Raw genomic sequence first — 14,607 nt, 5'->3', positions numbered from 1 at the left:
AATGGAAATACTCTCAGTCATTGGAATAGACTTTGGATCCTGTCCCAAATAGGTTTATTAATTCTTGGAGCACTTCCTGTACAGCAAGAACTTCCTCTTGCAAAGCAATATATTGCTACATGATTGTTAAAAAAGAAAATTATGGAAAGTTGGAGGCTCATCAGAAGAAAAATTATTAGCTTTTTATTATGCACATGTGCGTGCGTGCATATAATTTTTTATCAAGTAAGCACTTTATTTTTTCAGGGTTTTTGCCTACATCTGAATTTGTGCTTCAGGGATTTTGAAACATCATTTATATGAATTGATTTGGGACAAAATCCAGTGGACTGGCTTAAAATATTGAAGGGAGTTTTGCCAAGGGCCTTACTGTCTGCACATGAAGTTATGGTTCTTCAGTGCAGAAAAAATTATCTGTTTTCATTTTTAGGCATGTCATACCCGAACTGGCCTGAGGAGAGCCCCGTTCCACTCACAAGATTCGATGGCACTAACTCTGTGTTTTCAAGATATGCAAATGATAGTGTATATGCTAACTGGATGGTTTCACACTCAGCGGCAAAATTTATGGACAAGTTTGATAGCTAAAATTTTCTTTGTGAAAGGTAATGGACTCCTGAGGGGAACAAAGATGCAAAGAATGGAAAGTCCATTGGCTCGTTCTTTGTACAATCAACAACTAACTTTTAAATTGGCAAACCCTTTTATTGGTAGTTTCTAAAGTGTGTTATTCATGCTGAAGACTATAATCGGTGATTTCCCCTTTCAGAAAACATATCAAGCTGGATAAGAGTTGTAGTTCCAGTACTTCTTTCTAGATTGCCATTTTGCATATGGTTCCATTTGGCAACTTCTTACTGCAAATGGCCTTGCACTTCATTCTCGCTGTTTTTTAGACTGACCATCCTGTGTTACAGCTTGCTTGGATGTGAAAATGTACTTGAACTGCTACTTTTATAGTGGCTGTTAGCATACGACCACTTGATCTAAGCAGGAAGCACAAACAATATATGGAAGGGAGGGGGGAAGTAGGCTCCCAAATTACTGAGCTTGCTATCAAATGAGAAGTGTTACGATGATGTTGGCACTAACAAAGCCTGTATCTTGGTTTGGAAGCAAACATTAAGTAACTCAATAGAGGACTTGAGATTCAACATTTGAAGTCTTGTAAATGTATTGTCTGTCTTAATGAGAAGAGAGTTTGTTTTATTAGTCGTAACTTCTCTTACCTTTAGCACAATGGAGATAAATTTGATACAAGATAAGCTGTATAGACTGATGGCAATCAAGAGTGTTCATCTGACACAATTTACTTTCTATCACCTACATCTTACTAATGTTAAAAAGTACAATCTTGTACAATCATAATTCCTCTTACGAGTTCAAAATAGACTGTACAGGATTTTTAGATTGAATTCAAGTAAAGAGATTTCAGTTGCAGTCATGTTCAGTGGGTTGGAGTCCTCCTCTCAGCTCCAAATTGGATACACTGCCATGCACAGAACACTGACAATGATGTAATTCCAAATAAACCTATTACCTTGAAAGTCATGAGTAAACAACACTTGCACAGCAAAATTGGTCTAAAACTCTACTGTTAGTGAAACTATCCAAGGAAAATGTCATCAGAATTTGTTAAGGTGAAATATAAAAATGTTGTGCTTACAACACTGACTTGATATTTGGGAGAACAATCAGACTGTGGGTCGTGTTCGATGTGGAAGAGTAAATGATCAGCACTACTTTTGTCTTTATTTGTAATCTAATAAGGTTAAAGATAATTTTTTGTTTGCTACAAATGTTGGGACGTAAATCCCGAGTGACTTGTTGTTAGCATTGTGATGGTTATTCTAAATAATCCAATTCTACCAAAGCTTGCTCCTGTCACTTACAATCCAATTTAGCTGTTTTCAGATGTTGTTTTGTGTATCAACTTTATGTTTCCATTAAAGTCTGTGATTTCAGAAACCAGAGAGTCAGACTGCCAAAACCCGAACACAGATTTTCGTTTTACAAAAAGTGGGATATAAAGTGCTGTGTTGGAATTTAAACTACTTCACTGTTGGATATCATACTTGATCCTGTCCTGGTTTTGGACAAGCACTAAGCAGAGTGACTTTTTCTTTGTACAAACATTTGCCATGTTCCGTAATGCTTATGTACGATAAACAGATGTAGCGATTTATACAGAAGGGGTTCAGTTGTGATATATCGGTGATCTTCACTGGCATGACACAACTGTCAGCATGCATATTTTGAAATAAATGGCACTGAAAATTAAGCCCATTATATGGGCTTTTTTTTTCTGTTTGGAGATCTATGAAAAATGGAGAGAAAAATGGCACTTGTGGTAACTTTTTGCTTTGTCCAGTCCTTTTCCTTTATTTGATGTCTGTAAATGGGAATTCTTTATTTCCCATGAGCAATCAAGGCATTAAGACTTTGTGGTTGGTTTTTATTTTTTATTCCTCCTTAAATTAAGAATTTCTTTTTATCAGCTATCTCAGCAAGTGTTCAGCTGGGAGATGTGAAACACCCAGTTTCTAACCTGAAAAGCCCTGGAACAACATTGCTGTAGAGTAGGTGAGTGGGATAGTAAGTGATGCTGAAATAACTTCCAGCATGAGGCAATGTTGTTTCAACCATTAATTCCTGTGAAAAATTTCACTAATAGTTATTGTCACCTATGTTACCGGACATAGATTCTGCATATAAAATACATACACTGTTCATAATTATAGTTGCCATACTCAGCTACCTGCATTAAGTGCAGCTTAATGAAAAATTCTTTACAAGTATTTCATAATCCAGCTACTTTTGACTCCCTTCCTGCTCATGAATGTTGGTAAGGAATAGATTATTATTTTCAAGTATTCACTCATGATTGGAAAGCTTCTTATGTCCTCTGTGTAAGCTATTTTTGTAAATATTTCCCTTGAAGTGCTTCCTATTTGTTCTGTGTTGCCATTAGTCATAATGGTGACAATCTTGTTTCAGTTCCCCATTAGAGAGTACACGTACTTCCCATGTGGGGAAAAAAGCGATACTGCAGATGATTATTTCCACTGGTGCCAGAAATACTTACGCACTTGGCTACCCTGAGGAAAGTGAATTCGAAGGGAACAAATGACTCACCTAAATGCACAGGTTGGAGGGAATAAATTTCTAAAAATTTCTGCCAGCCTTTTCTAAATATCCGCAGAGATGACATGGTTTACCTGGTCTGTACTTTCAGTTGTGACAGATGGGGGAGAGGGTGAATCTCGTGTGTCCTTCCAGTCATTACGGCAGCACAAGGAAGTTACTGTAACGTTCGTTTTTCAGAGGTATGATACTCAGAAAATCTACTGTGAGGTTGCAGATTTTAATCTGCAGATGTTAACCTGTTTCATATAATAGAAATTTTAAAAAATCTTGTCCTGTGAATATGAGGTACATAGGATTTAAATCATGTGGTTTTATCTACAATTTGTCACGCAAAATGTGCATTAATCTCTATGGTACACTCAACTGGACCTAAGTAAATCTCAGATAAGTACAGTAAAAGCAAGTTTCTACTCCTTGATGTTTTATAATCAATCTTATATGAATAATACAAGCCTCAAAGTATATCTAAAAAGGCTATTTCTACTGTAACTTCTAAAAGTTCAAAGAAATTACTTCTAATTTTGAAATGCTTTGTGTCAAAACTCAGCCCACCTAAAAGCCCTCTCTCTCACTGCAGCTACGGTGGTAAATTTATAAAAAAAAAACCCTAGAGATGACATTCAGCAGCACCAGCTCCTAGGTAGCACCAGGCAATGTTCCCCGTAAACAAGGTGCAGATGAACGGTTTGACTTTTTCAGCCTAAGCTATCCTTCTGAAAAAGAACCATATGATTCCCTAAAGATATGTAAAAGTATGTAAAATCTTAATTAGAAAACCTAAGCTGTTCAGGTCTGCTGCATCTAACTTCATATAATTTAAGTAGCCCCTCTGAAGTTAGTGGGATCATTCATGAATAAATTATTCATAAATATTTACTGGTCTAAAATCAAATATCCCAATAGTCTGCTAGCAAAAGTACAAAAGATATTATCAAAGTAGCAATAGCTCAGGTCTACTCATCCCTAGCATAATATTGTAACTTGTCTATCTAGAAGCAGTATTTAGAAGTAGGTACTAGACACTGGAAGACAGGTAAGCACAAATATATCTTTAATGTATATCTAGAAGAGACAGTGAATGAAATATTTTTCAGTATTTATCAAGTTCTTCAGTAAAGATGAGTTATTCATGTAAGCTGCGTTTCATGTTTGTTTCTCATTTCCAATTCTTTGGGACAGCAACCTGCGTCTTCCAGTTACAACAGAGATATACACATACTCTTAATGCATTTTGAGAAGATGAATAGTTCCTCTCTTTTCAGGGTGTGTTTTTTGGGTTTACCTGGTTTTATAAAGTGTTGCATAGTATGTCAACACAACAAATTTCTTGCTAACAATGTATTTCTTCGAGCTGTTATGGAAGTTCATTTTGCTGGTAATGTTCTGAAATTAAGTAAAAAGGGTTTGCCTACCTAAGTACAGACAAGTACACCTCCCCTTAAGCTCATCTGAAATAATTAGCTTCTTTCTTTGGGCTAATGAGGTACATTTCATAAAAATCCAACTTCATCGTTCATATGGATTACAGGCCAATCCGAAATGGTATGAACAATTTAAGAGCATTGCAGTTGTACTTTATATGTCAAGAAATAACTTTCCAAGGTTCTCTATTAGAAAAGAGAATGAAAGAAAAGCATGTTCATCTCCAAGGTAGTTAAAAAAATTAGTAACTTTTTAAATCAATGACAATGTAATGATTGTTGTCATTAGGTATCAGACCAAGAGTTTGACTCTATCCTTGCTGATATAAGCAAATGTTTATTAACATATAAGATAACTGGTTTAAGTGCATTTTTACCTTGCCACGAGAAAAGCTTTCCATTTAATCAGCTAAGCACAGAAGTTTGTAGAGGTTCACACCATTACACTGATAGCAAGTAATGTGCATATTTTGAATAAATAGTGATATTTACAGTAGGTGTTTCTGTTTGGTTTGGGTTTTTTTAATTGGCTCCCAAATATAAAAATGGATTGGGTTTTCACAAAGCACTCAGCTTTGACCTAGGTCACCTCCTGTTACGTCCCTGATAAACCTTTGCTGATTTTAATGGACAGAAAGTATAGCCAATGGGCAAATCTTGACTCAAAATTTCATTAGAAAAAGATGCTTATTTTATCACAATATTGATGTAGTGGAAGAATCACTAGTTGCATGGTTAGAATTACTGAATATGTCTGTGCATAGACACAGGTTTTTAAAATGTGAGGAGGCTACTAAGGTAAAACCGGTCACTGTGCCTGCCTAGTCTGTAGTTAAGGGGTAGGTGAAGTCAGCCTGGTACCTGCAGAAGTCCCTGTGGGAACTTAGGTTAGCCCAGCATTTTGTGTAAATTTCCTCTGGTGTTTACAAGATGATATACAAATAAAGCACAAAGTTAGAGACTTGAGGGGGGGGAAAAACCTGATGTATCAGCTTCATTTTTCTCACCCTCTCTGCAAGAGATTGTTATTAACGGAAGCAGGTATTATGATTATTTCTTAGCTTCAGAAATGCGTTGGCATGTCCCAAAAGAGAAATAGGTGTCCCTCGCTGGAAAGCATGTCCGTTGTACCAGGACTAGGTTTTTCTGTATTTCATAATCTCTAACTGGAGAACAGAAGGGAATGTAAGCCAACACATCTAGGGCCTTAAGTTTTAGAATTATGTTTGCAAAATAGTTTATTATTGAATAGTGCAGGGACAAATTATTTTAATCTTTCCACAACACTGGTGCCAAAAGTAGTTGTGGAGTTACTACATAGCACACTAGCACTACCTCTGTTGGACAAGGAGTCAACAGATGACTGCAAGGAGCAGATGTGTGGTGGTCGTCTTCTCTGCTACCACCCCGCTATTCCCTTACTACCCGTTTGATCTGATCTGGGTGGGAACACGGATTTGCCCACAGGAGGCTTTTCCATATGCTGAAGTCTGCAGGGACAGAAGGATTTGAGATGGTGAGGAGATGGGGACCCCTTCTTCTATTCATATGCTGCAGGAAGGGGTTCCCTACCTGCTCGCTCTTGAAGTTTATGAACGGACAAGCTACCGAGTGGACAGAACTGGTGAAGACACACGTCCTGTCTCCCAGGCACAGGCCACGCAGAAGACACCATGTGAGGGCTCGCAGGGAGGCTCGCCGGGAAGCACAGGTCTAGTCTCACCCGCACGTTCATAAACCTGCATCATAACAAAAGCAATCTGAAGTTAAAGAATGGAGGTTCACCTTAAAAGTGTAGTCCTGATCTGAACGGAGAAGTTAATGTACCTGCACTCTCTGATGTTAAGAGAGGCTTGGTACCTAATAAACATAGCGTGGTTTGTGATTGTATATGCCCAGAGCTCCGACGTTGTTAGGAAAAGAGAAAGTTACCCTTAGAATCATAGCATCGTTCCGGTTGGAAAAGGCCTTTAAGATCACCCTGTGGGGTTGTAGCTAACACATCTCCTCCCACAGAAAGCTGCAGCTGTTAAAACCCCTTGGCACTTCCAACACTGGGTTCTCATTGTTAAGCGATCTGTTTATATGATTCTCTTTAAATATGCAATTATCACTAGCCAAAAATGTTCAGATTTTTAATTTCAACAAATTCCCAGCAACAAAAGGAAGGTTTAGAAGCGCTAAAATAAACCTTCTGCATCTTTAGGGGCTTCAGAGTTGTGAAACAGATCCAGTGTGTGTTCAGATGCAAACGAAGCAAGTTTGGTTGGAACACCTATGCATTTCCTTAAGTTTTTGCCTTATGCTGGTAGGCATCTCATTTAGAACAACTCAAGAAACTTTGGACTGCCAAACTTAAATTTTTTAGCCCGTCATACAGCCACAGATTTGAATTCTTGTAGACACTCAGCCTAGACCTGGATATCAATCAAACATTGCAGTTTCCAGTCTGATTTTTCTGCATTCTGCAGGTCACATAAATGCTTGTTAAAGCCCTTATATAATTTTTCAGCTGTTCAGGGCTTTCCCTCCTGACATGACTGTAGCTGAAAGAGTTTGATGTGAGCACCGATTTTCATTTGCAACATGTGCTATTTTCATAGCTCCCTGCCAATGCAATTTCCTGTCTGAATTTACCATGCTTAAGAATGGAAGTATTTTAAAATTTTTAATAAAACTAAATCAAATGAGCCTGTATTATAAGCATTTGGTTTGCTAAGACTCTTGCTTGCCTATATTTAGGTAAATTTTAAGGTTATTTTGAGGGAAAAAAACCCAATTCCACTTCCTCTTTCAGATTTAGTGAAGAAATAAGGTCCAATCTATAAAACAATGGGATATACTGATCCTACATTGCTACCAATAACAAGAATAGTATCCATTTATTCAAGAGTATTTCGCAAAAATGGAAGAGATTTGGAGTAACTTCATTACAACCTTACATCTGTTGGGAAAGAAGATGTCAAAAGGGTGGGATCCCGTGTAAGTGGTGGCTGATATGACAGATGAGGAGGCTGCTCTTGCTCCTTGAAAAAGCTGGTAAAGGGTTCATCTTCTTTAGATGACTGAAAAGTTTGGAAGAGCATTGTAAGGACTGAGATGTGGGAAAAGCCTATGGAAATATCCAGGGGATAAATACCAGATTTATAGTATATTTTAAAAAATGTGTATGCAGCTTCAAGAATCAGCCAGCAAGAAGCAAGCAGAGTTCACTGTTCTCCAAAACAGTTTTTGTCTGGTCAGGACTGTCGGTAATTGCTTTGACAGCAGAAGACAAGAATGATTCTTTCTGCTACAGGGTATAAATAATTGAGAGAGATTTTAGCCTTGAGTCAGGAAATCATTCAAACGCTTACTTAACTGTTTTTCCTGTGCAGAGAGGCTTTCTGAGCAGTGGTCTGGTCCAGACATAGCAAATAGAAAGGCATTAAGTTTATGCTCATTTTAAAGATTTTTATTTTAAAACATGACGGTTGGAAGCTTCACCCAGTGTTGCTCTTCCAGGATCATTTGCTAAAATCAGCTGTGTGACAATTTGTTAAACAGCGAGCAGAAACAGATGATGTGGGTTTTTCTACAAACACTACTGAGAATATTTTAATTTATACTGAAAGATATTTATCACCATTTTTACATGCACAAAGATAAAGTAAGCAATCAAATTAGATTGCAACAAGTTGTCATCAGAGACAACTTTTTAACCAAACAGAAATAATGTTTATTGAATCATTTTGACTTGCTTAACTGAGACTCCATTATGGTTTACTAATGTTACAAAATGTGAAATAGATGTTTTGAAATGCTAGGCCTTAAACTAGAGATTACTTGTAATAGTTACCATTTCAAATGATAATCATATACTTATTAGGCAACACAGAACAGAACTATTTATTCATGGTCTTAGACCTTGAAATGCAGTAATACGGATAGCACGTGTTACCTTTATTGCTATAGAAGGCATTAAACATACAGTAAAGACGTTGTCATACAAGATTTGAACGTAGCTCAGGGGAGTAGAAGGAGAAGGTACAGTACTGCACCTTGCATATTGACCCTATAATCTACATTACAACCCAAAGTGCACAAAAACATCACATCCCCCTCAGCAGTTAGGCAGCACCTCCTCAGGTGTCACAGGTAAACAAGAGTTCCTAGTTAACCTGCATACTGCAGTTAGGTTTATAAATTAAGATTAGAGCTTTTATCTTACCCACTTATGCCACGCCGTCCCCCGGGTGAGGCTGGCGGCGCCCTGGGCTCCCTCCGCAGCAGGCGGGTCGCTGCTGGCCCGGGGACCTGGGCCAGAAAGTTGTGCCGGGCCGCTGCCGGCGGTTGCCCATCTCAGGGAAGGGATGCCCAAGGACCCGGGTCTTCCTTCTGGCGCCGCCTCATCTTCCCAGAACCCCAGCCCCGCTGGGTCTTCCCCGCCTAAATAGCCTCCGTGCAGAAGCACGAGCAAGCACCGGCCTAATCGCCAGTTCTGCCTCGCGTCTCGTTATCAGCTGGAAGATTCGGGACATGCTGCTTGCGTTTAGCCCAGGTCTTGGCAAATTTTACAGCCAGCCTGTACCAGCTGCAGCCATCAAGCAGCAGGCTTGTGGCTGAGATCAAAACTGCAGACATTTGCCCCACACAAACACACACAAAATAACCAGCAGCCTGTTAGCAGTCACAGGTTAAGCTATTTTTTTCACCTGCTATATGCGGCCAAATTTTATAAACCGTTCTCCGTTTGTAATGAACAGCCTCCCGTTTTGAGTACGCTTCAGTAACTTTACTGCAGCCTGCATGCAATTTCTAACATGCTTGCATTGCAGAAACAGTAAATTTAAAAAACTTTTTCTCTCTGTCCTTATCCTGTCATGGATAAGATCTGGTTTTTTTAAATACTACAAATCGTTGCTTGTCTAGCACAGCCGAACTGGGAACTGACAGTCTTGAAATCTAAAGAGAAAAAAAAAAAAAATTGAATAGAAATGTCATAACCGTTCAATTCCTTCTAGTAAATACTTCTGAACCTGATATTCCTTAATTTAAATGGGGCACAGGCTGCCAGATCAGGTCTTTGTCATTCTAGTTCTAAAAATGGGAGCAGGAAAGGAGAAGCAGGAACAAATTTTCCTTGCTCTTGAGAAGTGGGAACAAATGCAAGTGAATTTTAAAGCGTCTTGTTATTCAGCTGTCCTATGATTGTATTTCTAATGTAAAACCTTGCTTTGAATTAATTTGATTTGGAGATCTATTTTACTGACAGATGCGAGCCATTCCAAGATTCTCGTTAGCAAAGCTTTTTCTTAATAAAGATAAAACAATTGTTACAAGTCAAAAATTAAAGAGGAGCTTGTGAGACCACTACTAAAGTAGTGCAGTGACACTTGATCCTGACTTTGCAAATCAGTTCATCTTTACCAGTTGGTTTTATAATGATAACAGTGAAACCTCAACAGTGTGCTTTAACATGTTTCTCAAAATCAGCCGCTGTTTTTAGGCACCACAGGAACAGGTGCCGATTTCCGTGAAAAATCTAAACAGAGTGTTTTCAACTGCTCAGTTGAGGTATGGTATTTTTTTCTGGTTGTCTGTTGATATTCTGTGGTACCCAGGAGGGGTCCCTCTTGACGAGAGAACAGCATACATACCATCTTCCTTTGGCCCTTTCTTAATACTATTTCAACACTGCAAGAATTTTTCAGTCCTTGATAGTAAAGTACTACTAATAAAAATCAAAGTCATCATGTGATTATTTCCATGTCATTTTATGGAATAGTTTACAAACATGGAAAATGTTGCACTTAAAAACATTTTAATGATGTTTATGCAACAACGAGTGGTACCAGAAAAAAAGAGAAACAAACCTAACTTACTTTATGAACCAACTGACTGGAGTTTGGACTCAAAGGGAGGGTAACCTTTTGGAGGCAGTTAGAGACAGGCCTGTAGCTAACACTGTGTGCTCATTTTGGCTGGGATAGAGTCAATTTTCTTCATAGCAGCTGGTATGGGGCTATGCTTTTTTGCTGGATTTGTGCTGGAAGCAGTGTTGATAACACAGAGGGATGTTTTAGTTACTGCTGAGCAGCGCTTACCCAGAGCCAAGGGCTTTTCTGCTCCTCACCCCACCCCACCAGCGAGCAGCCTGGGGGGCACAAGGAGTTGGGAGGGGACACAGCCGGGACAGCTGACCCCAACTGACCAGAGGGATATTTCAGATCATATGACATCATGCTCAGCATATAAAGTTCAGGGATGTTCGGAGTGATGGCATTTGGCTTCCCAAGTAACTGTTACATGTGATGGAGCCCTGCTTTCCTGGAGATGGCTGAACACCTGCCGGCCGATGGGAAGCGGTGAATGAATTCCTTGTTTTGCTTTGCTTGTGTGCGTGGCATTAGATTTATTTATTAAACTGTCTCTATCTTAACCCATGAGTTTTCTCACTTTTACTTTTCTGATTCTCTCCCTCATCCCACCAGGGGGGGAAGCGAGTGAGCAGCCGTGTGGTGCTTAGTTGCCAGCTGGGGTTAAACCACAACACACTGGCAAAAAATCCCCGCAATAGTGGATTGGAGCAGATAGATATTGCCAAAAATGGGCCAGCACAGTACAGACATGAGAAGTTTCTTTGTCTCCAGTCCTGTCTCGTGTACAAAGAAATGAACACCAGCTTTCTACTGTTTACTAATCTGTCAGAATGGATGATCATCCCTGTATTGCACCTCCTTAACAGCTTTGTCTTTATTTTGTGTGGAAGGTGGTGGTGGTGGTTTTTTTGACTGCTGGACAGGCCCAGTGGGTGCAACAGATTATGCAGTAAGGCATATTAAATACTGATATACTGAATATTTTGTATAAAACAAGAAGCATCTCAGATTAAGGAAGCCCAAATATTTCCCTCTATAAAGATACTGTATTTAATGTAGATAATTATCTGAATAACTTGAGATTTGGTGCATGAGGTTTTCAAGTACAAAAGGAACCCAACCAGATAATCAACCAAAAGACCTTGATAATTTATACTGTTATGTTCTCAGTCAAGGAGCGCTCATGAAAGACTGACTGGCTTAAATCTCACATATAGAATGATCTAGCTTGTTTCTCTTTCTGCATCCTAGACAGTGAAATCTCAGTTTAAAAAGTAATTTAGTAGGATTGATTTTAAATATATTACTTTATAGTTTTAACAGGTTACTGTTCTGCAATACTGGAGAAGGAAAAAAAAAAGGAATGTATAATTTTTGGTATGTTTTGCATAATATTGAGTCCTCTAGTCAAAGTCCTCCTAATTTGTTTTCCATTCTAGGTTCGGAATATGGCTGCTTGGACTTTGTTTCAGAGCTGCTTTATAGCCAACGCATTTGTGACAGAATTGTCTTCTCTTTTTAGAAAAATGCCTAAAGCACTTCCCAGTGTTATTACATGGAAGCTATATAGTAAAAGTGTCTTGGAATAGTCAGAAATAAATCAATATAGAATTCTAACGCTACATACGTGGATTACTTTCCATACGTCTTGTTACTGGTTAGTCTGGTGTGATACCCTGGTGCAGTTGCAAGTGAGTGGTGAAGCCCTGGGCATACGACCCATTGTGCCTGCCAGAAAAAATAAGGCCATGTGGCCAGGAAAAATGATCAGCTACCGCTGCAGAATATTGCCTGCTGCTCTTGGGTGGAGCAGGCAGCAGAGCCTGGGCACCTAACGCAGCTCCCTGCAATTCCCCTTCTGCGTTCCCGTTTCTCTGCAGCACAAACTAAAGTGATGCCGTAGTTCTTGTACAGTAATGTTTCTGGGATCTGCTTGAGTCCATCAAAGAGCTCATCAAACACCTGTTGCTAACAGTGACTATATATTGATTTAAAAAAGAAGTTATTTTAAGAGATTATATCCAAACAGTTCTGATATATCCTTCCACATGCTTTTCTAGATGCTAATACCATTGATAAACTAAATTGTCACTATTCAAAGAAAAAACACGTAGACTTTAATAAGCATTTTTGTTACCAGAAGAAAGCTTTTTCAGATAGTAGATAAAGTAATTAAATCTTATTTATGTTAACTTATAGCTGTGATTGTATTGATTATGTTTTCCGATAAGGAATGTCTTCTATTTTCATGAATGAGTACAAAAATTACTGACTCTGCTTTAATGTATGAAAGGACTCTACATGAATTTAAAGTTGGTTGATACAGTCTGTACAGACTGTTTTCTAATGAGAATTTCTGAAAGGAAGTAATTTAGCAACTGTGATCCCAAAACAGCAGGAAAAAACAATCTATAGCAGTTCATTTCCCAAACATTATATAAATTATATGCTTCTGGGTCCAAAATGGAGTACATTATAATACCAAAGAATTAGTATTTGCTTCATACCAAATCACTACATAAATAAATGCAGCCCTTCAGCATTCAAAGACATGGAGGCCAAAAGTCTAAGCATTGCAAAAATCAAAATGTCGCAACAATGCAAAATAAAGGGAAAAGTAACAATAAATACAGGAAGATTGCTGCATGGTAGAGTTGCTTTGGTGTGCTGGTACGAAGTGAGCTTACCTATGTGCTGTCTCTCCCAAACCTATCACAAGTCAAGAGATGACTTCAGCCTCTAAAGCAGTGAAGTAAAACATCCAGACCTTCCAAGCACCTGTAATACTCATCGCAGATGCCCAATGATAATGATAAGACAGTAATGGTGCCCTTTTTACTTTGGGAGGTACACATAAAGCGAGCCCTAGGTTAGCCTTTCAGTGACCTGGCTGATGCTCACACTACAGCATCGTTAACAGAGCCCAAGGTAGAGGTTACCATTCCCCAAGCCAGACATAAGTTAATTCTACTGTAACCTCTCCTATGACCCCTTATTTCATAGCCCATAGCAACAAGATGTGTTTGGATAGGATCAGCGACAAAGGGTTATGGAATATAATTTGGAATAAAGACTCAAAATGAGGATTTTAAGGGAAGAAAATATACATCTAGACGATTAATATAATGTAGGATGGTTTATTTCAGGCTATTAAAAATTCTTTATACTTTTGGTTGCGTTGTTCAGTATCTGTAAATAATTTGCAACAATTAAAACAAGGATAAAGAAAGTGCCTTCACATGGGATCGTGTTGGAATTGTGCCATTAGTAAGGCTGAGCTGTGGTATTTGACAAAAAGCCCTGTGTCAAGGCAAACTAATGACTATTGTTTGGCAATTAAAGCTCTGAATTTTCAGGCAAAATAACAGACCATTTTTCTTATTCCACATACACATCTCTTTTTGGCTCGAAAGGATAAGAGAACAAAAATATCCACTGTTGAAGGATTGCTTTTCTTCCTTCTCTCTCATTTACATTACTCCTTCACTTCAGCATCATGTTCTCAGATGAGCTCCTCTCTCTTTTTTTGTATTGTTTCTTCCCCTCCAGCCCACACATAAGCTAATAAAAAAAAAAAAAAAAAGGCAAAGAAAAAAAAGAAAATAAAAACCACCAAAAACCACTAGAGGCTGGACCTAATGCTGTTCTGGAAAACTCTTCTTTTTGAATCAGCTATTGCCAGCCACTTCCTTTCCCCTAACTGCACCAATTTAAGAACACTGTTTACCGAAGTTTAGCAAAACATTTTTAAAGTCTGTCTCTACATCTCTAAAATAATCATCCTATCATAATATTTTAATACCATTCAAAGCTGTGTCACATATATATATATATACACACACACCTATTGCTTTCGGAGGTCTGCAAATACCTCTCTAAGGAGAATCCCCAGGCTGAAATGAATTGTGTCTTAAAACACAGACATTTGCTAAACGTTTTATTGCCTGGTTTATTCACAAACAAACCAGGAATTCCTCTGTAGGCCTGTAAGACTAACACCAAACAGGAACTGTAACATCTGTCAGCATAAATATAGGTCTGAGTTATGAAGGAATGTCTAATCTTGGACTCGCTCATTCTGTTAGAAGAGTCAGGAAGTTATACACAACATCACTGCGAAAACATCATTTTTCCTGCCGTGGTAGACCTATTATACAGAGACGACTATGAATACCCAA

The 14,607-nt window shown here is 38.5% G+C and overlaps 1 protein-coding gene across 1 annotated transcript in view; it reads left to right on the top strand.

Moving 5' to 3' along the window:
* RET (ret proto-oncogene) overlaps window positions 1-1,968 on the top strand; it is an 85,751-nt gene extending 83,783 nt beyond the window's left edge. The window contains exon 20 of the mRNA XM_049809828.1: window positions 431-1,968. Within this exon, the coding sequence (XP_049665785.1) occupies window positions 431-588 (158 nt within the window). The 3' untranslated portion in view covers window positions 589-1,968. The remainder of the gene's footprint in view (window positions 1-430) is intronic.
* Window positions 1,969-14,607: the final 12,639 nt, after the last annotated feature.

The sequence above is a fragment of the Accipiter gentilis genome, chromosome 9 (assembly GCF_929443795.1).
Source record: "Accipiter gentilis chromosome 9, bAccGen1.1, whole genome shotgun sequence".
Classification (NCBI taxonomy): Eukaryota; Metazoa; Chordata; class Aves; order Accipitriformes; family Accipitridae; genus Astur; species Astur gentilis.
Note: the sequence above shows the minus strand (reverse complement) of the source record. Positions and strands in the feature narration are given on the sequence as shown.